General features: G+C 51.8%; 1 protein-coding gene across 1 annotated transcript; it reads left to right on the forward strand.

Moving 5' to 3' along the window:
- Window positions 1-247: 247 nt before the first annotated feature.
- LOC105493125 (cathepsin H) lies at window positions 248-21,433 on the forward strand. The gene is made up of 12 exons (XM_011760575.2): window positions 248-404; window positions 4,422-4,453; window positions 6,196-6,301; window positions 7,545-7,615; window positions 8,197-8,301; window positions 10,767-10,853; window positions 11,719-11,774; window positions 13,720-13,801; window positions 15,394-15,462; window positions 17,779-17,885; window positions 20,082-20,207; window positions 21,002-21,433. The coding sequence occupies exons 1-12, from the start codon at window positions 314-316 to the stop codon at window positions 21,075-21,077; spliced, it is 1,008 nt and encodes a 335-aa protein (XP_011758877.2). The 5' UTR covers window positions 248-313; the 3' UTR covers window positions 21,078-21,433.
- Window positions 21,434-24,048: the final 2,615 nt, after the last annotated feature.

A 24,048-nucleotide genomic window follows, 5' to 3' on the forward strand; every position in this document is an offset into this window, starting at 1 on the left:
GCCAGGCCTGATAGCCAGACAAGCCCTTCCTCCCAGAGGAGATAAGGGAGAGATGCGGCCGGGTGATAAGTGAACTACAGCGGGAGGGTTAGCCGGCACCGCCCACTCCCGCAAGCCTGGCCCCGGGGAGTCGCGCTCGCTCCGCCCCGCGCTCGCTCCGCCCCGCGCTCGCTCCGCCCCCGCGCTCGCTCCGCCCCCGCGCTCGCTCCGCCCCCGCGCTCGTGCAGCCCCGCCGCACTCGCAGTCGCAGTCGCAGTTCTGGGCTGCCACCTCCGTGGACCCTGAGCGCCAGAGCCCAGCCGCCACCGCCGCGATGTGGGTCACGCTGCCGCTGCTCTGCGCCGGAGCCTGGCTCCTGGGAGCCCCCGTCTGCGGCGCCGCGGAACTGTCCGTGAACTCCTTAGGTACGCAGAGGGGGCGCTGCCCGAGAGGGTGCTGGCAGGTCCTACAGTGGACGCCGGGAGAACTTGGCCGGGGACGCACTGGGCTCCGGAGGAACGGGGCAGAGCTTTCCCCGGTGAGAGGCCAGGGACTCTGCGTGCTGGCACGGGGAGGGGTGAACTGCATTATAGGTGGGGGCGGGGGGGCGTCTCGGAGGGTAGGCGGCTTGTGGGACCAGAGAAGCAGATGGGCTGAGTGTCCAGGGTCCCGCTTAGCCAGGCGGCTCTCCAGCCTAGAATACCAAAGGATCCCGCAGCTCCTTCCGCCTTCCCCAACTGGGGACACAGAGTGTCACACAGAGGACTTTGATCTGTCCCTGCCAGAGGCGAGCAAGGACTTTCCAGCCTTCTGTAGCAGCTTCCCCCGGGACTTGGCACACAAGGGATCCCCATAGTGTCCTGGGAGTCCCATCTGTAGAGTAGGTTGGACGGGCTGTTTGAGAGTGTGCAACGGCAGCAGGGAAAGCACTCAGACCAGCAGCGCTTTTAACCGCACCCCAGGGCCCATGGTGTCAGGTGGAGCCCCAGGACTCCTCTTGTTGGCCAGGCTGTGACTGGTCCAGCTTCGTGCTGCCCTTGCACCCTGTCTACTGCCCGGGCTCAGGCACCGCCCTGGCTGAAGGCAAGGAGCCTGCTCTTCCCTACTGCCTCTCTCCTTTTTCCTGCTGCCTCTGGTCCCAGCCTCAGCCCACAGGCTCTGAACTTAAAGACCACCTGCCCCCTTCACAGAGAAAAGTAGCCAAGAAACAACCCGACGAGCCAGGAAGGGGGGTGCTCTGAGCTCTGGAGGAACGGGACAGGGCTTTCCCCCAGCTAGAGGCTCAGGGGATGGGACAAAGATCACCGAGGCTGAATCTGGGCCGGAGGGTTGCCTCATTCCTTCCCACCTATTTATTAAAAAAAAAAACCCAGTCTTGCAGACCTCAGTGGGTGGCCAGCTCCAGGTCAGTTCCCGCCTAAGGAAAACGCAGCTGCCCCAAGCCAGGGCTGCTTGGAGGAGGCTGGCACTGAGAGACTGTCTGAATTCCAGAGCAGGGCTTGGCAAACTTTTTCTGTAAAAGACCAGATGGTAAATAACTTAGGCTTTATGGTGGTCTCTGTAGCAACTACTAACTCTGCCATGGTAGTGTGATAGCAACCATAGATTGTATGTAAGTGGGTGAGTGTGACTGGGTTCTAATAAATGATTTTTATGGCCACTGAAATTTCAGTTTCAAATGATTTTCAGATGCTATAAAATATTATATTTCTTCTAACCATTCAAAAGTGTAAGAAACTGTTTGTAGCTCAGGAGCTGTACAAAAACAGGGGCCAAGGACCGGGCGCGGTGGCTCACACCTGTAATCTCAGCACTTTGGGAGACCAGGGCAGTCGGATCACTTTAGGTCAAGAGTTCGAGACCAGCCTGGCCAATATGGTGAAACCCTGTCTTTACTGAAAATATGAAAATTAGCTGGGTGTGGTAACCAGGCGCCTGTAATCCCAGCTACTCAGGAGGCTGGGGCAGGAGACTCACTTGAAACTGAGAGGTGGCGATTACTCCAGCCTGGGTGACAGAGTAAGACTCCATCTAAACAGACAAACAAACAAACAGGGGAATACTGTAGTTTCCTGAAACCTGCTCTAAATAAATCCAGGCAAGGCGGCACACATTATGGCACTTTTAAAAGTCCTGACTAGATTGGAATGGATCTATTTGAGGGTAGAGTACGGTTCACCAGCAGATTATTCTGGCCCCAGAATAATCTCCCCAGAGGCAAACTGGTAGTCAATTGTCCTAAACTCAAACCCTACCTCCAACTTTTGTCCTGAGTTGAGGTCAGTCTTCCTCTAAAGCCCTCAGCTGCAGCAGGGCACTTAATCAAGATTTGGAATCCCCTGAAACTCTAAAGGGACCCATGTTGGGGAAATGTGCACTTTCCCCCAGGGAAAATGGCCGTAGATTGGTCTCTGGAACAGGTTCGAGACCCAAAAACAGAGATCTGAATGCTGTGTGGTAGTGATCTTCACACTGGAGGTATGAATCCTTGGGGGAATACAAAGATATTCCAAGTGATGCCGGCAGAGTGTTCTGGAAATCCATTTACAGACCTTTTATTTCCAAATGTCCTCTTTGCTAAAACTGGGAGAGAGCCCCTGAAGGCAAGGGGGTGCCTCTTTCCTCTCATTCAATCTGAACCTGAACCCATGGGTATAAAAACAACAGGGACGGCAAAAAAAAGACAAAACGGTAATAAATCCTTCATATCTGGCATTCTCCATTCCTCAAGGAAACTGAATTGAAGAGGAGAGGACCTCATGGGGATATCAACTGATGGGGTCTTAAAGATAATGTTGAGTGAGGCCAGGCGTGGGGACTGATGCCTGTAATCCCAACACTTTGGGAGGCCAAGGTGGGTGGATCACCTGAGGTCAGAAGTTTCAGACCAGATTGGTTAACATGGTGAAACCCCATCTCTACTAACAATATAAAAATAGCTGGGTATGGTGGTGGGCACCTGTAATCCCAGCTACTTGGGAGGCTGAGATAGGAGAATTGCTTGAACTGGGGAGGTGGAGGTTGCAGTGAGCGGATATCATGCCACTGCCCTCCAGCCTGGGCAACAGAGCCAGACTCCGTCTCAAAAAAAAAAAAAAGAAAAGGAAAGAAGGAAGGAAGGAAGCGAGGAAGGGGGGAAGGGAGGGAGGAAGGGAGGAAGGGAGGAAGGGAGAGAGGGAGGGAGGGAGGGAGGGAGGGGAAAAGAAAAGAAAAGGAAGGAAGGAAAGAAAGGAAAACAAGAAAAAGAAAGGGAAGGAAGGAAGGAAAGAAAGAGAGAGAAAGAGAAAGAAAGAAAAAGAAAGAAAGAAAGTTAGTTGAGTGATAGAGTACCATGGGATTGGATGCACAGAAAGGAGTGGAAAGAATTAAATGGCATTGCTCTTAAAAACTGCCTGCATTCCCAGCTGCTTATTTGAGCAGGGTTTCCCAGTCCTTTGACCTATAAGAAACAAAAATAAGACCAGAATTAATGCTGAACCTTTTCTCAATCAAACAATATTCACTCATGAAAATATAAATCCATTGTGGGGGATGGGTAGTAGAGTCCTGTTTATTTCATTAAGAGATGCATTTCTGATACAATTTTACTTTTGGTGTTTAACAATTACTTTTAATAATGCATAATACATTTGAAATGTTTTAATCATTTGGGACACTAATAATAATTATGATTACTCAATCCAGAATAATTTTTTTTTTTTTTTTTTTTTTTTTTTTTTTTTTTTTGAGATGGAGTCTTGCTCTGTCACCCAGGCTGGAGTGCAACAGCACGATCACAGCTCACTGCAAGCTCCGCCTCCCAGGTTCAAGCGATTCCCCTGCCTCAGCCTCCTGAGTAGCTGGGATTACAGGCACACACCACTATACCCAGCTAATGTTTGTGTTTTTGTGGAGACGGAGTTTCACCATGTTGGCCAAGCTGGTCTTGAACTCCTGAACTCAAGCGATCCACCCACCTTGGCCTCCCAAAGTGTTGGGATTCCAGGCATGAGCCACCGCACCCAGCTGGAGTAGATAGATTTTTAAATTAACTTCTTACTGACATATAACATCATACAGAAAGGGGCACAATTCATTAAGTATGCATTTCCACACATTTTCGCCATCTATACACACTCAGGTAATCGGTGCTCAGATGAAGAAACAGGACATGAGCAGCACCCCAGAAGCGCTTTCCGTGCCCCCACCCAGTAGGCAGAACGACTCTCTGGACTTTTAACACCATTGATTAACAGTACATACTTTGTCACGTTAATTTGGGGTACAAAACCAGGAAGAGGCCGAGTTTCTTTTTGCATTCTGCATTATATCACACCATTTTTGATGTTTTAAATTTAGCCCAGTTTTCTAAAATGCAAATCAGTTCTAAAGTGCCCTACTTTACTGTAGACTCAACAGTACTGTGATGTGCCCAGACCTAATTTTTTTTTTTCTTTTTACAGAGAAGTTTCACTTCAAGTCATGGATGTCTAAGGTCAGTGCCCAACTTCTTCTTTCTGAAGTTTTTCATTTCACAGCTTCCTGTTATCAAACCAAACTGTCCCAGATTTGAGACAATGAAGGAGGGAATTTCCAACTTTGCCTAATGGGGTCTTTCCAGACATCGAATTGGCCAAACACTGGGAAAGATGCAGTTAAGTAAATTCCTTCCAAATAGTGGTCCCAAGTGATGAACTTGGCTGACAGCCTTCCAAGCCCTGGGATTCGTTTCTGTATGTTGTATTCAAAGCATATTGTGGAGAATGTAAATTAGTACAACCATTGTAAAAAAAAAAAAAAAAAAACAGTATGGGGGTTCCACCAAAAACTCAAAACAAAACTACCATATGACCCAGCAAGTCTACTACTGAGTATATATCCAAAAGAAAGGAAAATAGTATAATGGGGAGATAACTGCACCCTCATGTTTATTGCAGAACTAGTCACAATAGCCAAGATACGGAATCAACCTAAGTGCCTATCAACGGGGAAAGCAAACATGGTGTATATACACAATGGGATATCATTCAGCCGTAAAAATATGAGATTCTGTCATCTGCAGCAACATGGATGGAACTGGAGGCCAATATGTTGAGTGAAATAAGCCAGGCATGGAAAGGCAAATATTGCATGTTCTCACTCATATGTGAGAGATAAAAAGGTGGATCTCATGAGGAAAGACAGTAGAATGGTGACTACCAGAGGCTAGGAAGGGTAGGGAAGCAGGGATGAAGATAAATTGATTCATGAATACAAAGAAATTTTTTTTTTTTTGAGACAGAGTCTCACTTTGTCACCCAGGCTGGAGTGCAGTGGTGCACTCTCGGCTCACTGCAACCTCCACCTCCTGGGTTCAAGCGATTCTCATGCCTCAACCTCCTGAGTAGCTGCGATTACAGGTGCCTGCCACCACGCCCAACTAATTTTTGTATTTTTAGTAGAGATGGGGTTTCACCATGTTGGCCAGGTGGGTCTTGAACTCCCGACCTCAGGTGATCCACCCGCCTCAGCCTCCCAAAGTGCTGGGATTACAGGTGTGAGCCACCACACCTGGCCCAAAAATAATTAGATAGAAGAAATGAAACCAAGTGTTTAGCAAATAAGTAGATTGGACTGTAGTAAGCAATAATTTATTGTGTATTTCCAAATAGCTATAAGAGAATAAGTTGAATGTTCCCAGCATAAAGAAATGTTTAAAGTAATGGATATCCCAGTTACCTTGATTTGATTATTACAGATGATATGACTATATCGAAATATTACATGTATCAAAAAAAGTACATCAGCTATATATCAATAAAAAATTATACACATTTGTTTTTAGAAAACCAAAGCACACCGTGTACTGGTTGCAAAATCAGTTGAGGAACACCAGTGCTTGTGCTTTTGAAAAATGGTGATTTTTGCCATAAACTTGACCCAGCACCAGCAGCGGTGTCCAGGAGTGCCCCGCATGTGGCGGGTCTGTCCACGGTTGCCTCTTGGACTGCAAGCTGACTTTCAAGCAGCTGCATGGTTTTCATTCTGGCCACAGGACCCTGAAGATGGGGTTGTTTTGTAACTTCCCAAATTTCTCAGCAGAGGCTAAGGGCAGTGCCCCGCCCATAAACACAGATTTGGCCTGTGAGTGATAGCAGAAAGAAACCCTTCGTCTGTCCTCTTATGAAAACAAAAACGTCTCCCTCTGGGGAGCTGTATCCTGTTTCCATGACTTGCTGCTGGCGTGTTTTGTTTTAGCACCATAAGACATACAGCACGGAGGAGTACCACCACAGGATGCAGACGTTTGCCAGCAACTGGAGGAAGATAAATGCCCACAACAATGGGAACCACACATTTAAAAGTATGTGGACACCTTCCTTCCTGGAAAGAAGTCAGTTAGTGAACCAGCCCGTGAAAGGGCCCACTGGGTGCTGGTGGGTGGAGGGAGCAGAAGCCCGGGCTCTGAAGTTGTGTTTGGCTGACCTCAGATTGTGGCTCCGCTGTTACTCTCTGTGTCATGTGGGATCGCAAGTTTGGGACAAAGCCGGTACCCCTCTCTGTGGTTGTGAAGTTTACAAGAGACTGTAGAAGCCCCTGCCCCATTCCTGCCATCTGAGGGTCCAGCCTAGAAGCCAAGCTCTGTCTTTGGATTGTTGTGGGAGGTAGGGGTTGCTCATGGGCTCAGAGCAGCCCCTGGGAACATCTGCCTTCACTCCGGATTAATTTCACTAGAAACTCACACACACATCCGGCATATTTGCTAAGGACTCTGAGAAATATTGGTAGTTGACTAAATTGGTAATAAAGGCATCAAGCATGAACTGGAAGGAAACTTGGGCTTGAAACTCATTTCTGCCCAGTCCTAGCCTGTGACCTTCAGGGATGCTAACATGGGCAGTAAAGAGGAAATGAGGCCACGTGTGGTGGCCCACGCCTATAATCCCTGAAGACGAGGTCAGGAATTCGAGACCAGCCTGGCCAACATGGCAAAACCCCATCTCTACTAAAAATACAAAAATTAGCCAGGCATGGTGGCAGGCGCCTGTAGTCCCAGCGACTAGGGAAGCTGAGGCAGGAGAATCACTTGAACCTGGGAGGCAGTGGTTGCAGTGAGCCGAGATTGCACCACTGCCTCCAGCCTGGGCAACAGAGCGAGACTCCGTCTCAAAAAAAAAAGAAAAAAGAAAAAGAGGAAATGATCACGCATCCCTCCTGGGGCTGTGTAGAGACCAAATGAGGCAGCAGGTGAGAAGGCCGCTGGCACCAGTGGAGTGGCTCTTTACCTAGCCATCCATCAGATTCACGAGGGGAGTATCTAAAAAAGTAAGTGCCCAGGCTCCACCCCAGACCAACTGCATTAGCATCTCTGGAGTGTGGCCCGGATATCTATACCATTGAAAAAGCTTCCCAGGTATTTTGGCAGCATTGTAAGGGCTGACCTTAGTATACTGAGTTATATTAAATACAGAAACTTAAAGGAGATGAGTTGCAGTGGTTCTAAACAGGATACAGGTAAACAGGAGGTTTTATCATTTTTTCTTGTCTCTTCATTAATGATTCACTAGCCACCTGTTTTATTTTGGTTTTTTCCTTCCTCTTTGTAGTGGCACTGAACCAATTTTCAGACATGAGCTTTGCTGAAATAAAGCACAAGTATCTTTGGTCAGAGCCTCAGGTAGGTATAATTCATTGCGACCAAATCTGAATCCTTTTAGTGAAACCTTTGGAATAAATTTGGAGCCTGCTCTGCTTCTAGGCAGATTCAGTCCCATCCCCAGATGCAGCTGAGGGTGTCCCCAGATTCTTTGGGGGAACCAGAGTAGTCAGCTCTCAGCAGTCCAGGCCCATGGCCTTAGCAATGTGGACCCTTAATTTCGGGCTCCCAGACTAAAATATAGATGCTCAGTTAAAAATGAATTTCAGATCAACAACAAGTAATTCTTTAGCATAAGTATATTCTAAATATTGCACAGGATATACTTACACTACAAAGTTATTTGTTGTTTACCTGAAATTCAAATTTAACTAGGTGAGCTGTATTTTTATTTGCTACATCTGTCTACACTATCCTAACGCTCTGGACTCTCAAGGGGACATGTCATTTAGCATCTGGGACCAGTAGACAGGAGAGGGAAGGTTCTGACAGCTGCAGTCTTTCTCATTCTTTCTTGGTGCTTCCATTTTTATACATTTCTTCTTCTTCTTGTCAGAAAGGTTTTTGGTTTTGTTTATTTTTAATGTGTTTGGTTGTTCCAGAATTGCTCAGCCACCAAAAGTAACTACCTTCGAGGTACTGGTCCCTACCCACCTTCCATGGACTGGCGGAAAAAAGGAAATTTTGTCTCACCTGTGAAAAATCAGGTATGCTTGGCAATCTCCATCCTCTCCCTGCAAAACAGCTACACTGCCAGACAATACACTAGGAAGAACAACTCGAAAGGTCCACAAAACCACCTTAAATACATCCCTGCCTCTGTTTCCTCTCAGCATCTCTCCTTTGAGGGGCCCTCTTCCTTTGAGGGGCCAGGGAGGTCAGCACTTCTCTAGGCTGCTCTGGAGGATGCCAAAGTTCCTCTTTATTGGGCTAAAGTTCACTGCCTTCCTTCGCCACGCCCCACATTTTCCCATTGGTGCCAGGTCTCTCCTACAGAGCCATCTAAAACACCATGTCCCCTGTGCCCATCTGGACACCAGAACTCCATGCATCTCCTCTTCCCCGCTCCTTCCTCTCCGAGCCACCAGGGTCCAGCCCCTGCCCTGGCTGGCCGCATCCCTCTGGTTAGTCCGTGTGTCATGCATCAGCAAGCTTCTCATGGCAGGGGCTGGCCTCCGTGGCCCTCGTTGTGGGGCACAGAGGGCTTGGCAAGGTGAGAGGCCCCGCCTTCCTCCATGGGAGAGCAGTGGGGGGGTCTCAACACAGGCCCTGTCCCAGAGAGTCTGGACCCTGCCCCCGCTGTTCTCCTGGGCTGCTGTGGCCCCTCCCCTAGCAGTGAACCTGCTGTGGCCTTCTTCAGAAAGACGCTGACCACTGGTCTCTAGGAAATACGAAGTGAAGGTTTCCTTCCTGGAAACTCCTGGCTTTCCATCAAAATTCTCCATGAGAAATGTTTTTTCACTTTCCAAAAAGCCATGCAGCACAGCTTTAAATCCTCCCGGGCTCTCAGTATTCATGGAGCCTGCCAAGTGTTGGATGTTTAACTAGCACCCAGGAGCCAAAGCAAACCTGTCCTTGCTGCAGGGAGTGGAGTAGAAGCCTACCTTTGCCCCTGTGACCTTTTTAGACCCTCTGAGAACCACATGACAATTCAGGGCAACACGTAGTAAGTGTGGAAACCTAAACCTGCTCACCACTTGGACAGGTAGGAAAGGGAGGCCCACCAAGAATTTTCCAAGTCCTCCTGTTAACTGATCCCGGGCTATCAGGCAGAACGCAGCCAGCTGGGCTAAGGGAGCAGAATGAGGTGCTTCCTGTCATAGATGTGTGCTGTCTCTTACTGTGGCCGCTGTGTGGGGATAGAGATGGACAGCAGCCCCAGCATCCATCAGCTCAGCACCCCCTTTGAGAGTTTCTCACTTTACAGGGGGGGAGCCTGAGAGGGAGGGTGGTTTGCCTGAGGTCCAAGGTAAGTAAGTGACAGAGGGGACACAAAACCAGGCCCCTGCCCCAAGTCTAGCACCCAAGGCTCAGCCCAGCTCCGCCTCCTTCAGCAGTGAGCATAGTCTCCCCCGAAGTGGCCACGCCTGCTTCATTGACCGTCTCAGGGACTCTCTCACCAGGCCGTCCCTCCCTCCCCCAGCTGAGAGAGATATGTAAAGGGAAGAGATTGGGGGAGGCCAGTGTGAACCTGGGATGATGACATGGAAGGCAGGAAGGGGACTTAGAGACATTTCAGAAGCCGAAGACAAAAGACTGAACCAGTGAGGCAAAGAAACAGGGATGAGCCCGAGAGAAATCCTTACGGCAGCCACCAGCATTGTGCCCATGGGGGCGACTGCCTGACCAGCAGGATCTGACCTAACCCTGCTAGTGCCCTGCAAGCAGGAACCCTCGCCATTCCCACTTTACAAGCAATGAAGCCAACGCTTCGAGAGGGGAAGTGACTTGCCCAGGTCACCCACCTGGTGTGTGGCAGAGCTGGGATGTGAACCAGGCAGGCAGGCTGCAGTCCCCCACACCTAACACTCATGTTATTCTGGAGGTGTTGTGAATAAGGGGGCCAGGCAGCGGCAATGAACTGTCAGAAGGTGGGGAGATGGGTGGATGGGGCGGGTCCCCCAGAGTCTGGGGTGTCAGGGGTATCTGGGTGGGGTTGGCTGGCAGTTAGTTGGATGTCTGAGCCTGAGTAGAGGTCAGCACTGGGCTAGGGTTTGGGGAGCTGTTAGTTTAACAGGACTGTGGGCAGAATGAGACTGGAGGTGGAAAGGTGAGAGAAGGTTCTAAAAACAGAACTTTGGGGCATCCTTCTGTGGGGGACCAGTGGCGAAAAGAGGAGCCAGCTGAAGATTGAGAAGGAAGAGAGCCAGAAGACTGTAGAATGGGGTGGGGGACTCCAGGCCCTGGCAGGATGGTGGAGATTGGCCGCCAAGAGGTGGGGATTGGGAGTCCACACGTGCTGGTCAGAGGCCACCTGCTGCTCCTGCTCCTTTGCAAGCCTCTCAGGACTTGTGAGGCTCAGAATGAATGGATCTGGAATAGGGCGTTGTAAACTGTCAAGGCACTTGAGGACTCGGGAGCTCTGGCAGGGTCAGCAGAGGAAGGCAGAAGGCAGGGCCGTCTCACGGTGTCCCCATCGCTGATGTCCTCTGCCCTCCCCTGGCCCTTCCAGGGTGCCTGCGGCAGTTGCTGGACTTTCTCCACCACAGGGGCCCTGGAGTCTGCGATTGCCATCGCAACCGGGAAGATGCTGTCCTTGGTAAGAAATCAGCCACAGGCCACCCCCTGCAGAAGACACCCCAGCCTGATGTGGGCCAGGCCTGAGCCTTTGGTCTCCCTGGAGCACTGGCTAAGGGTGCTGTTTCAGGTGGACCCAGATGCCCCAGCCTTGTGGACATCTAGCATGAGAATCTTAACTGATGCTTTTCCTGGGAAGGATCTGAGTTGATTAAGGAACTGGCCCAAGGGCTCATTCCCAGGTGGATCTGGGTGGTCCTTAGCTTGACAGCCTGGAGCCTTCCCCGCGGAGGGGTTCAGAAAGGCGGAGCCTGCCTAGTGGGTAGCCAGCTAGGAGCTACGCCCTTCCCAGCAGCCTCAGTTGTCTTCATGAGGGAGGAGCTGGGACCTATGCATCCATCCCCTCGCCCACAAGAGAGGGATGATGCCCCTGCAGGAACTGTCCTAGCCCCTGCCTCTGTGTGGGAAGAAGGGAGTGTGCACAGCAGGCCTGGTGAGGCCATGAAGGCCCTAGGTTGAAGACAGATGGGGGTTGGGTTTCTGGCTAGGCCTGTTTCCCCCATCCTATACACCGCTGTGGGACCCCATGCTCTGCATCGTATGGGCACACCTACAGGGCAAGGGCTTGGACCCAGCAGCCCTCGCCCCCTCTCACCTTCCCTGGCTGCCCCTGCTTACTGAGTCCCTCCTGACATATGCCAGCTGCTGAGCTGGCACTGCAGGACATACAGCAACTGTTCCTGTCCTTGGGGAGTTTATAATTTGATCACCTGGACACAGCACTGATGGGGCCCCAGATGTGGCTCAGCCAGGGAGGCTCAGCGTCTCGTGCCAAACCTTTGATGGCTTCTCAGCTCGCAGCTTACTGGGTTGTGTCCTTCTTCCAGGCTGAACAGCAGCTGGTGGACTGCGCCCAGGACTTCAACAATCACGGCTGCCAAGGGTATGTCCCTGACCAGGAGGGGCCCAAAACCTCCACATTTCCCACTGACCGCTTCAACAGGATCCAGTGTGTGCTGGCTGTGCCACAGATATAATCCCACCACTGCCCTGGGTGATGGCTAAATGGTCTCTGTCATACAAGGGCGGTCACCTCACATGGCCATGTCTCATAGCCAGGACAGGGCAGAGCTGGAATCCGAGCCCAGGCCTCTGTCCTCTCTCTACTGTATCACCTGGCTCTCCATAGCATAGTTGACCACACCCGCCACCAAGGCCTCTGGGAATGTGGCTAAAAGAATTTAATAGAGTGAGCAACACACCATTACACATCATCCTCCAAACCCGAGATCCACACACAGATACAGGGTTGGCCTTTAGATGAACTTGCTAAAGTCCCAGCCTCCCAAGCTCGTTGTACCCTGTGAGGGTGAGGTGGCCGTGCGTAAGGGCTGTACCTTGCCTGGACCTGCTTTCCTGGCCCACTCTAAAGCAGGTTGCCAGGAATTTGCTGACATTTCTACAGTGACTGTAGCCCTCCCTTCATGCAGTGCTCTGAGACATTTCAGTGGTCTTTGCTCACCTGGCACATGGTATGCATAAAGCCAGGCCCTTGGGGTGCCCTGCCTCAGCTCCCCTCCACCTCCCTGCGGCACATCCCTCTCCCAGGCCCCAGCCCCTCTGAGCTGGCTCTTCCTCCTGCAGGGAGCCGTGCTGCGGCTGAGTCCTGGGGACCCAGGGGTGAAGTCACAGCCTGCTCTCAGATCCACCATCCTGCTCAGTGTCCCCTCACTTCTGGTCTGTTTCCGTTCCACAGCTTAGAAGTCTGACCCATAACAAGAGTCTGACATTTGGGTACTCTGGGGTCCCACTGTTTTTATTTTTATTTCATTTTTTATTTATTATTATTATTTTTTTGAGACAGAGTCTCGCTCTTGTCGCCCAGGCTGGAGTGCAGTGACGCAGTCTCGGCTCGCTGCAACCTCTGCTGCCTGTGTTCAAGCGATTCTCTTGCCTCAGCCTCCTGGCGGTGGTCCACGGCATTACAGGTGTGTACCACCACACCTAGCTAATTTTTGTATTTTTAGTAGAGACAGGGTTTCACCATGTTGGCCAGGCTGGTCTTGTACCCCTGACTTCAGGTGATCTGCCTGCCTTGGCCTCCCAAAGTACTGGAATTACAGGCGTGAGCCACCACATCCAGCCTGTTTTTCAAAGGAGTCTGTTTGCTTTGGTTCGGGATGATACTTCCTTTTCTCATTCATACAACAAATATCACAGAGCACCCACTGTGTGTAGGCCCTGGGGATACAGCACTCAGCAGAACTGGAGGAGCGGGCATTCTGACAGGCTCAGACAGACCACGGTCAAGGCTAGACTAGGTCAGGTGGTGCGGAATGCTATGGAGAGAAACAGAGAAGGGATGGGGATTGCTGGGCAGCTGCTGAGTTTTTGTTTATTCTGGGAGGCCATGTGATGTAGAAAAACACCCACTTTTGAACCACTTCCCAGCTTTAGCTGGGTGGCCCTGGCCAGGTTATTCAGCCTCTTTGCCTCAGCAAATTACAGCATCTACCACACAGGGTCGACACGAGGGGTCAGGGAGTCGTGCCTGGGAAGCACCTGCTCAGGGGCACGGCCGTGCTGATGACTGCTCTGGGCTGATGCTGTTGACCGTGGTGTGGGGCTGTGCGCTCCTGACAGGGCGGCTGGCCCTGAGGGGTCTTTGTCCCACTGAGGCATGTTTGGACTGGTCCTTGGACTCCGGTGGCCTCACCTGAGTTTGCTGAGTCTTATCTCAAGGCCTCTCAGAGACCTCCTCTGCCACTGGGACACGCCCAACCAAGTCCCCAGCCTGCCAGGCCAGACATCTTGCTGCGCCAGCCCCCGAGGGTCCCGCCTCTATCAGGACGGCCCCAGGTGGGCTCACCTGTGTGTACTTCTTGCAGGGGTCTCCCCAGCCAGGCTTTCGAGTACATCCTGTACAACAAGGGGATCATGGGTGAAGACACCTACCCCTACCAGGGCAAGGTAACTCCAGCAGCCTCCGCTCTGTCTCCTTGGTGTACAGCACGCCTAGTTTCACCCCTCCCCAGCCTTGGAAGACATCCCTTCTCCCCCCACCTCCCTCCTACTGGAATTCTCACTATTGTCTGTGCTCTCCAAATTCTTCCTTCCCCTCCTCCACCCACCTGAGCTCACTGCTCTCACTAGTCTAGGGGCCTCTTATTCTCACCCCATACCCGCTCTGCAGTACCATATCTCTCCTTCCTGAGCCAGCCTTCTCAGGACCCCTCCTTCCCCCCACCTGCCCCATCTTCCGGGCTCCTTTCCCTCCTGCCACGAGCGCCATCCTCTCGCCTCTAGCCTCTGTGCATGCAGTCGGCCTCTTGTGCCAAGGACCCTTTGGGGGCCCACCCCCAGTCCCATGCTCTCAAGGCTGCTGGTTCTCCCCACCATCACCTCCGCCCAGCCTGGCCACAGCCAAGTGACTTGTCTTTCCCCGAGACCTGTTGCTCTTCCTGTATTTCCCCTCACAGTGACGAGCGGCACTGGCCTCCCTCAGAATTTCCTGGGTGTCCATAGTCCTGTCAGGCCGGTCCCCCTCCCTACCCTGCCCTGCCGCCAGCCTGCTGACCACCACAGACCTCACAGAACTCCCTTTGCCCATCTGTGTTGCTGACCGCTCAGACTGGGGCTTCCATCCAGACCCCTGAGGGTGGCCTCCCCCAGGCCTCTCAGACCCAGCTCAGACCCCACACCTGCCTGAATCAGAAAGCTGCAGAGGCTCCATGAGGCCTTCAGGAGAAAGCCCAGACTCCAGCTCAGTCTCCCTGTCCCTGTCTCTTTTACTCTCCCTTCATTTTTTTTTTTTTTTTTTTTTTTGAGATGGAGTCTTGCTTTGTTGCCCAGGCTGGAGTGCAATGGCGCAATCTCCGCTCACTGCAACCTCCGCCTCCCGAGTTCAAGCAATTATCTGCCTCAGCCTCCTGAGTAGCTGGGATTACAGGCACCCGCCCCCATGCCCAGCTAGTTTTTTGTATTTTTAGTAGAGACAGGGTTTCACCATCTTGGCCAGACTGGTATTGAACTCCTGGCCTCGTGATCTACCCGCCTCAGCCTCCCAAAGTGCTGCGATTACAGGCGTGAGCCACTGCAACTGGCCGACTCTCCCTTCTTAACCTCACGCCCACGCCCAGCCCCATGCTGGTTCCTAAATGCCAGGTCCTGCCCTCCCTCCAGTCCTGTTGGTTGTCCTGCTGCCTTCTCCTGCCTTGAAAGGGCTGTGCTTCCCTCCTTGTGACTTTACCCCTGCACCTGCCTCTTGGGGCTGAGACTGTCCCCACTCCCCTGCCACACAGGCTCTGACTCGGCCTCCACTTCTCAGCGAGTTTCCTCAGGCCGGGTCAGGCCCCTCCCCAGGCTCCCACCACACACCATGTGTGCCCACCTCTGCCAAAGCCAGGACAGGACCATCTGCTACCAGACCCTAAGCTCCTTGAAGACAAGGATGCCAGGCCCTGGCACATCTTGTTTTGTTTAGTAAATGTTATTGAACTGCATGGGGAGGCTGAGACTTCAGGTCCCTAACCTGTATTTCATGCCCTTTGCATCCTCAACAGGATGGTGATTGCAAGTTCCGGCCTGGAAAGGCCATCGGCTTTGTCAAGGATGTAGCCAACATCACAATCGTGAGTGCCGATCCCCCCTGGGATGGGGAATGTGTCCTGATGAGGAGACCTCTCTCACGCTGTCCGATAGCCAACGGGCCCAGCAGGGCAGCCTTTCTGGCAGCACATCCCTTTGATGAGTTCAGATTATCATTGGGTCTCAGTTGCTGTGACAGTGGCGAGGTGGGAGATGGGAGGGAAAGTGCGAACTGGCAGGCAGGCTCTTTGGTTCTGAACTCCAGATCCACCCATGCCTTCATTCTTGTGGTTCTCTTTTCTTGCCTGTAAAATGCAAGCAATTGTCCACATCCCACGGAAGCGGGTATGGGCATGTGCTTGACACAGCGTGTGTGAGACTGAGGAGGGTGACTGTGTGTCACTCAGGATGAGCCAGGTTCTGTTGTAATAACAACTGTGCCCAATCTGCATGGCTGACAACAGTCAAAGGGTGTGTGGCACCCCTGCGCCCATGCACAGCTTAGGGAGGGTGGTGTGTGCTCGGTGTCATTGGCCTCATGCCAGGACTAGAGGGAAAGAGGGTGGTAAATAATGCCCTAGCTCTAAAGCCAAAGCAAGTCGCCCAGTCACAGTTGACCTCAAGTGAATAGGGAAGTGTGGTCTTACCCTGCTTCTCCCAGAGAGAACTAGAACGTGAGTGAATGCCCTCATGACTCCAGTGTGCATGCGTACAAGTGTGGGAGGGTGTGTGTGAGGAGTGGAGGAATATCCCTCAGGTTGTGTGTATGCCCACAAATATATGTACAGTTCATAAACGTGATGTCTGTGTAATGACAGCAGCTGCCATTTAGTTGAAGCATATGCCAAGCTCTCAGCAGTAACATCCTTAACTTGATGGAGTACTTCTAGGCGATGTACCAACCCTCCACACACACCATCCCCTCTAGACCCGAACTGGCCCTAGGAGATGAGTATCCTTATTACCTCATGTGACAGATGAGGAAACAAGCTCCAAGTGGTTAAGTAACGTGCCCAAGGCCACAGAGCTAGGAAATGGATGCTGGATTTGAACTAAGAATATGTCATTCCAGAACCAGGGCTCATTGCCTTGACAGCGTACAGTCCACACCCTGTACTCAGGATATCACCCTCTTCAGAATGTTGCTGCTGTCACTCAAGCTGGCTGCTCTGGGCCGTGATATCCCACAGACAGGTGAATTGGGGCCTCAAAGGTATCCTTTGCGTGGTCCCCAGAAGAGCCTCATTGGTGACACCTGCAGGGCCCTGACGACCAGGCCAGAACTGGCATTCAGCCCTCTCGGGCAGGCCCATGGGGTGGAAATGGTGCCACCCACAGAAGTCCTCACCCCTGTGCTGGGCCGGCCTCTGTGCCCTCCATGTCTCAGATATGCCCCGACTTGTCAAGCTCACAGGGCCTCGTCCACATACTAGGAAGGAAGGCACTCCCTCGCCAGGCAGCTGTTTGCTTTTCACCACTGGGTCTCTGTCCACCCCTCCAGGGAGAGGCAGGACGGAGGGAGGCTGGGCGCCCCGTCCCTCCTGCACTTGCTTCCCTTCAGCAGGGCCCTGACAGGGCGTCAGCGCAGGTAACTTTCACCCCCATTTCAACTCCCAGAGGTCTCTTCATTAGCGCACTTGAACCCAGCCACCCCCAACCCAGAAGCTCCAAAAAGTGCTGATGCCTGGGCCCCACCCTGCAGATACTGCTGTAGTTGGTCTGGGGCACAGCCTGGACTTGGGGTTTTTTTAAAGTTCCACATGAGGTTCTACCTGCTGCTGTCACCTGGTCTCTGCAGCTCTGTTCCAAAGCTGCAGCCTCCAGGAAGCCACCCTGACTTCCCCCACCTGCCTTCCCCCTTGGAGGGGACAGGTTCTACTCAGAAGGCACACAGCCCTCAGCTGGGTCATCTCTTGTTTCCACCGCCATCTGGGACCTACCCGTCCATGGTTTATAATCCCTGTGTTCTAGCAGCAAATCTTTGTGGACTGGGCTTATGGGTGTAGGGCGTCCTGGGGTAGTGGGACATCATCCCCATCTCGGCAGCCCTGAGAGCTGCTGGCCCAGGAGAGGACCTCAGGGAATGGGTGTGAATGACTGAATGAGTGGGTCCACGCTGTCCCCCGAGGTCCCTATCCCAGAGGGTGCAGGGTTTCCTAGGAGCAGAGTTGGGGAGAGGAATGAGAGATGGCCAGACAGACTCAGCCAGAGATGGGAAGGGAGAGAGGCCACAGGGGAGCTAGTTCTGGCCATGATGCTGCTCTGGGCCTCTAGCCCCTAGCTTGAGGCAAAAGGCTGTACTGTGAAAGGAGTAGGGAGGTGACAGGCCGTGTGTGTCTGTCTCGGTCCTGTTTCTACAGTATGATGAGGAAGCGATGGTAGAGGCTGTGGCCCTCTACAACCCTGTGAGCTTTGCCTTCGAGGTGACTCAGGACTTCATGATGTATAAAACGGGCATCTACTCCAGGTGAGTCGGGGTCCCAGGAACCAGGAGGGACAGTGGGGAGGACCTTGGTGGGCCTCCTCACACCCCACTCATAGGACTTGGGCTCACAGCCCAGACTCCTTCCCCTGTGTCAGACCCTTCATCACACCTGCCAGGTGCTGGGCGTTTTACACATCCCTCAGGTAATCCTCACACAGCCCCAAGGGCTAGGAGCCGTGGCCTCTTCTCACAGCAAAGGAGACAAGGTCAGAAAGGATACAGCAGACACAGGCCACCTGGCTAGTGAGAGCTAGGGCCAAAATGTGAGAGCTCTGTGTTCCTTAACAGAAGAGCTGCCTCCAGTTTGAAAAACCCATGTTCAGGCCAGGCGCGGTGGCTCACGCCTGTACTCCCAGCACTTTGGGAGGCCAAGATGGGCGGATCACTTGAGGCCAGGAGTTAGAGACCAGCCTGGCCAACATGGCGAAACCCCGTCTCTACTAAAAATACAAAAATGAAAAAAGAGCCAGGCATGGTGGTGCGCGCCTGTAATCCCAGCTACTCGGGAGGCTGAAACACAAGAATTGCTTGAACCCGGCAGGTAGAGGTAGCACTGAGCCAAGATTGTGCCACTGCACTCCAACCTTGGTGACAGAGCGAAGCTCTGTCTCAGATAAAGAAAACCCATGTTTAAAAATTCAAAGACATAAAATAGGGAGGAGAGAGTAGCTGCCCTCACACACCAGGATCCTGCACTGGAGGAGTCACCCAGGCTTCTTCAGAAAAACCAAGCTTTAGCCTCTTTACTACGGGGTTTCTCTCACCAGCACCTCTTCGCCTGCCTGGTTTGCAGCCTCGTTTCCCTCCCTTCATCAGTTGCTGCCCTTTAACGTCACTCACATCTGTGCTCTCCTCTCTCTCCCTGAGGCTCTGCCCCGGCCCTCATTGTCCTTGGACCCCCTAACCCCCCACACACTGTTCCAGCCTCCACTGGGAGCTCTCTGCCTTCTGAAACACTCCTCTTGACACACCAACCTTTGAATACACCAATGTCCCTGCTTTCCCAGGGTCCTACCCTCGGGGGGACCCTCATGATCTGGTCCTCCCTCTTTTTCTACACTCATCTGCCATCAAACCCCTGTCTCCTCTGTTCCACCCTGCAGCCCCCACCCCAGCCACACAGAAGGGTTCATAGTTCCATGGGCATTCCCCACCTCCTCAGGGAGCCTTCCCTGACCCACCCTGCCCACCCCCGCCCCGGTGGGTTGGATCCCCCTCCTGTGGGCTCTGTCACCCTCCCACTGTCACAGCCCTCAGGCCTCTGTAGAGAAGCAGCTTCTTTGCCAACCTGCTCCCTGCCAAACAGGGCTTCCAAGGGACAGTTATGCATGCTGCCTGGATCCCGGCACCTGGCCCTAGGCCTGGCGCGAGCCCATGGCCCACTTGCACATCAGCTGAATTCACACCTGACCACTGCAGTTTGTTCTCTTGAATTTCTTGGAATTTCCTTATGGAAGCTAGTTCACTTTTGTAAACAGAAGAAGTTGTATTTTTGCCATAGGTGTAAAATAATATTTAATAAATGCAGTGGCAACGAGGCAAAGCCGTGTTAAATTCTGCCAGACGCTGTTGCCTGGAGAAGGTGCAGCGGGAAGGCGGCTCTCTCCTTGCTAGGAAAGAGGGAGTAGAAAGTGTCAGGGGTGAGACATGGGCCAGCACCATATGGAGAGTCTCCCGACAGGAGCAGAAGAACCAAAAGAACTGAAAGGGCCGGGTGTGGTGGCTCACACCTGTAATCCCAGCACTTTGGGAGGCCTTGGCGGGTGGATCACCCAAGGTCAGGAGCTCGAGACCAACCTAGCCAACATGATGAAACCCCATCTCTACCCAAAGTACAAAAATTAGCCAGGTGTGGTGGCGCACGCCTGTGATCCCAGCTACTCAGGAGTCCGAGGCAGGAGAATTGTTTGAATCCTGGAGGTAGAGGTTGCAGTGAGCAGAGATAGCACCATGGCACTCCAGCCTGGGCAACAGAGTGAGACTCCATCTCAAAAATAAAAAGAACTGAAAGGAGTTCTCTCGCGGTGACTAAATGTGATTAAATCACCACCTTACATGCCTCCCTGGTCCCCTGTGGGGAACATTGGTCTAAAGCACTCAAAGAGGCATTGTTGGATGGGACTGTCATTGCTTTTATCCTTCCCATATGATCACCTCTTTTTAAATTTTGTTTTCCAGTACTTCCTGCCATAAAACTCCAGATAAAGTAAACCATGCAGTACTGGCTGTTGGGTATGGAGAAGAAAATGGGATCCCTTATTGGATCGTGAAAAACTCTTGGGGTCCCCAGTGGGGAATGAATGGGTAAGCAGCTCCCAGGTCCCACTGCTGGGAGGGGGCTGTTGCTCAGGCCTGGAGGCCCTGGGGGCATCGCTTCCACCTCAGAGTTACGGCTTCCGCAAATGAGCTGGGCAGCCAAGCCCTAGCCCAGGCTAGGGGGAAAGGGAGCATGAGAACGTAGCCTCCACATCTCCAAGCTCCCATTTGCAGCCCTCACAGGGCCCCAGGTCTTCAGGATGCTGCAGGGAGAGCAGGAGGCCAGCTGGCTCAGAAGGACTGCTAGGAAAACAGCTCAGAACTCGGAACTCTGCTGGCACGAAATCAGTGTCTGGGAGGGTCCGTCTCTGAGAAATCAAGGCAACAAATGTACCCCTGATCACTGACAGCCCCTCCTTTGGGGAGAAAAGGCTGGCATGGGGGGGCCTGGGTGTACATGCTGCTGTGCCTTTGTTCTGTCCTCCTCCCAGACTCTATGTCTTCGTCTGAAAAGGAGAGCTTTCCTGTTTGTTCCCTCAGGGTCCTGTTGATTAAATAGCTGTGTGAGGGCCTGGCCAGGGCTAAGAGGGGGCCCTCGGTAAATTTTCGGGAGAAGTGGGATATGGAATGTTCATTTGGCAGCCAAGGAGAAGGAAGAATGAATTCTTTATAAAGTCAGGTCAGTGATTTGCTGGTGATCAAATAAGCTGAATGCTACTGTTTTATGAATAAATTCAGAGGGTCTCATCCCTAAAGTCAGCTCTTGGTGAGCAGCAAAACATTCTAGAAAGGCCTGCGGTCAGGAGACCGCCGGCTGGGCCTCAGCTCCTCTCTTTGCCCAGGTACTTCCTCATCGAGCGCGGAAAGAACATGTGTGGCCTGGCTGCCTGCGCCTCCTACCCCATCCCTCTGGTGTGAGCCATGGCTGCCGCAGTGCAGACTGGCGGAGAAGGAGAGAAACGAGCAGCCTGGGCCTGGGTGGAAATCCTGCCCTGGAGGAAGTTGTGGGGAGATCCACTGGGACCCCCAGCGTTCTGCCCTCACCTCTGTGCCCAGCCTAGAAACCTACAGAGAAGGAGGAGTTCCACCACGAGCTCACCTACGTCTGTGACGCAAAGATCACCAGCCATGTGCCTTAGCGTCCTTCTTAACAGACTCAAACCACATGGACCACGAACATTCTTTCTGTCCAGAAGGGCTACTTTCCACACATAGAGCTCCAGGGACTCTCTTTTCTGTATTCGTTGTTCAATAAACATTGAGTGAGCACCTCCCTGGATGGAGCATGCTGGTCATCAGTTGCCCATCTCTACTGAAAATACAAAAATTAGCCAGGTGTGGTGGTGTGTGCCTGTAGTGCCAGCTACTCAAGAGACCGAGGCAGGAGAATTGTTTGAACTCGGGATTGGGAGGTTGCAGTGAGCTGAGATGGCGCCACAGAACTCCTGCCTAGGTGACAGCGAGACTCTGTCTCAAAAGAATAAAATAAAAAATAAAAGGGGGCAGCCAGGCGCAGTGGCTCATGCCTGTAATCCTAGCACTTTGGGAGGCCAAGGTGGGTGGATCACAAGGTCAAGAGATCGAGACCATCCTGGCCAACATGGTGAAACCCTGTATATACTAAAAATACAAAAAATTACCTTAGCATGGTGGCGCACGCCTGTAGTCCCAGCTATTTGGGAGGCTGAGGCAGGAAAATCGCTTGAACCCGGGAGGCGGAGGTTGCAGTGAGCCAAGATCGCGCCACTACACTCCAGCCTGGCAAGAGAGCAAGATTCCATCTAAAAAAAAAAGTAGGGGGGAAAGGAGCAGGGGGGTCTGCAGGGGCCAATTCCCTCCTTTTCAGCCATTTATCAAACACCTACAGAGTGTCCAGTGTATGCAGTCCTCTCCTGTACCAGGCACCGGGGAGCACACAAGGATGTTTATAGCATCCAGTGTTGGCAGGACTGTTGTGAAATAAGCAGAATGGCCCGTGCCTTGGTGCTGTTTGGAGTTAAAGAGATCGGCAGACATGGCTACTTCCAACTGGGATAAACAAATTTCAAATGCACTTGAACCCTGAGGATGCTACAGAGCCTGGTAAAGAGCTGGTGCTGCCTAATTGGTCTCAGTCATCACCCCTGCCCCTACTCCATGACAGGCCCCATGCGGACCTCTAGGAATCTCAGGCCCATGGACTATGTCTTTGACACTAAGGTGCTCCCACACTTAGGGGAAAGATAGCAGAGTTTTTAAAAAACGAAAAACAGTTAAAGTCCAAAGGTTAAAAACAAAGACATCACAAGAAAAGAAAACTACAGAGCAATGTTCCTTATCAATACAGATGCCAAAATCCTCAATAAAATACTAGCAGACCAAATCCAGCAACATAGAAAAAGAATTATACACCATCTCTACTAAAAATACAAAAATTAGCCAGGCGTGGTGGTGTGCACCCATAATCCCAGCTGCTCCAGAGGCTGAGGCAGGAGAATTGCTTGAACCCAGGAGGTGGAGGCTGCAGTGAGCCAAGATTGTGCCACTGCACTCCAGCCTGGGTGACAGAGCGAGACTCTGTCTCAAAATGAAAAAAAAAAAAAGCATTACTATATGACCCAGCAATTCCACTTCTAAGAGAAGTGAAAACATGTACACACAGAAACTTGTACATGAATATTCCTAACAACATTATACATAATGGCCAAAATGTGGAAACAACCCAGACGTCTGTCAACTGACAGATAAAATATGATACATCTATACAAAGAAATGTCCAGCATAAGAAGCGGTGCTGACACAGGCTACACCATGGATGAACGTTGGAACCCCCAGGCCAAGTGAAAGAAGTCAGACACAAAAGACTACACGTTATATAATTCTATGAGTCAGGCACACGCCTGGCTCAGGCCTGTAATCACAGCACTTTTGGAGGCCAAGACAGGAGAATTTGTTGAGGCCAGGAGTTGAAGACCAGCCTGGGCAACATGGTGAAACTCCATCTCTACAAAAAAAATACCAAACAAACAAAAAATTAGCCAGGCATGGTGGAAGAGCCTGTAGTCCCAGCTACTCAGGAAGGCTGAGAGGTGGGACGATCACTTGAGCCCAGGAGGTCAAGGCTCCAGTGAGGCATGATTGTGTCACTGCACTTCATCCTGAGTAAAGAGCAATACTGTCTCAAAGAAAAAAAAAGAGAAGAAGAAGGAGAAGAAGGAGAAGAAGGAGAAGGAGAAGAAAGAAGAAGAAGAAGAAGAAGAAGAAGAAAAGAAGAAGGAGGAGGAGGAAGGAGGAAGGAGAAGGAAGAAGAAGGAGAAGGAAAAGAAGAAGAAAACAAAGCAGAAGCCTGTGTACTCAAGACTTCAAAATTTCAAGACACATTAATTGTAGAAGATCAGGGCATGTGCCTGCCATGGTCATTATTAGTGTGAGTGAACTAAGCATCTCCTCCCAAAACCATAGTGTCCATGACAGGAAGCCCAGCTCCTGCCAGAATATCCAGTGGAAAGAATGTTAATGGAACACAACTTTTTGGAAGCAGACACACCTGGATTCCAATCTCAGTTCTCCCTTGAATTTTCTGTGTGACCTAGGCAGTGGGGGGGGTGTTAGTTACCCTCTCTGAGCCTCCATTTCATTGTCTATAAATTGATATAATCATATTTTCTTCACGATTTTTAAAAGTTTTTTAATTTTTTTTTTTTTTTTTTTTATTGAGACGGAGTCTTGCTCTGTCGCCCAGGCTGGAGTGCAGTGGCCAGATCTCAGCTCACTGCAAGCTCCGCCTCCCGGGTTTACGCCATTCTCCTGCCTCTCCTGCCTCGGCCTCCCGAGTAGCTGGGACTACCGGCGCCCGCCACCTCGCCCGGCTAGTTTTTTTTTATTTTTTAGTAGAGACGGGGTTTCACCG

This window comes from Macaca nemestrina, chromosome 7 (genome assembly GCF_043159975.1).
Source record: "Macaca nemestrina isolate mMacNem1 chromosome 7, mMacNem.hap1, whole genome shotgun sequence".
Lineage (NCBI taxonomy): Eukaryota > Metazoa > Chordata > Mammalia > Primates > Cercopithecidae > Macaca > Macaca nemestrina.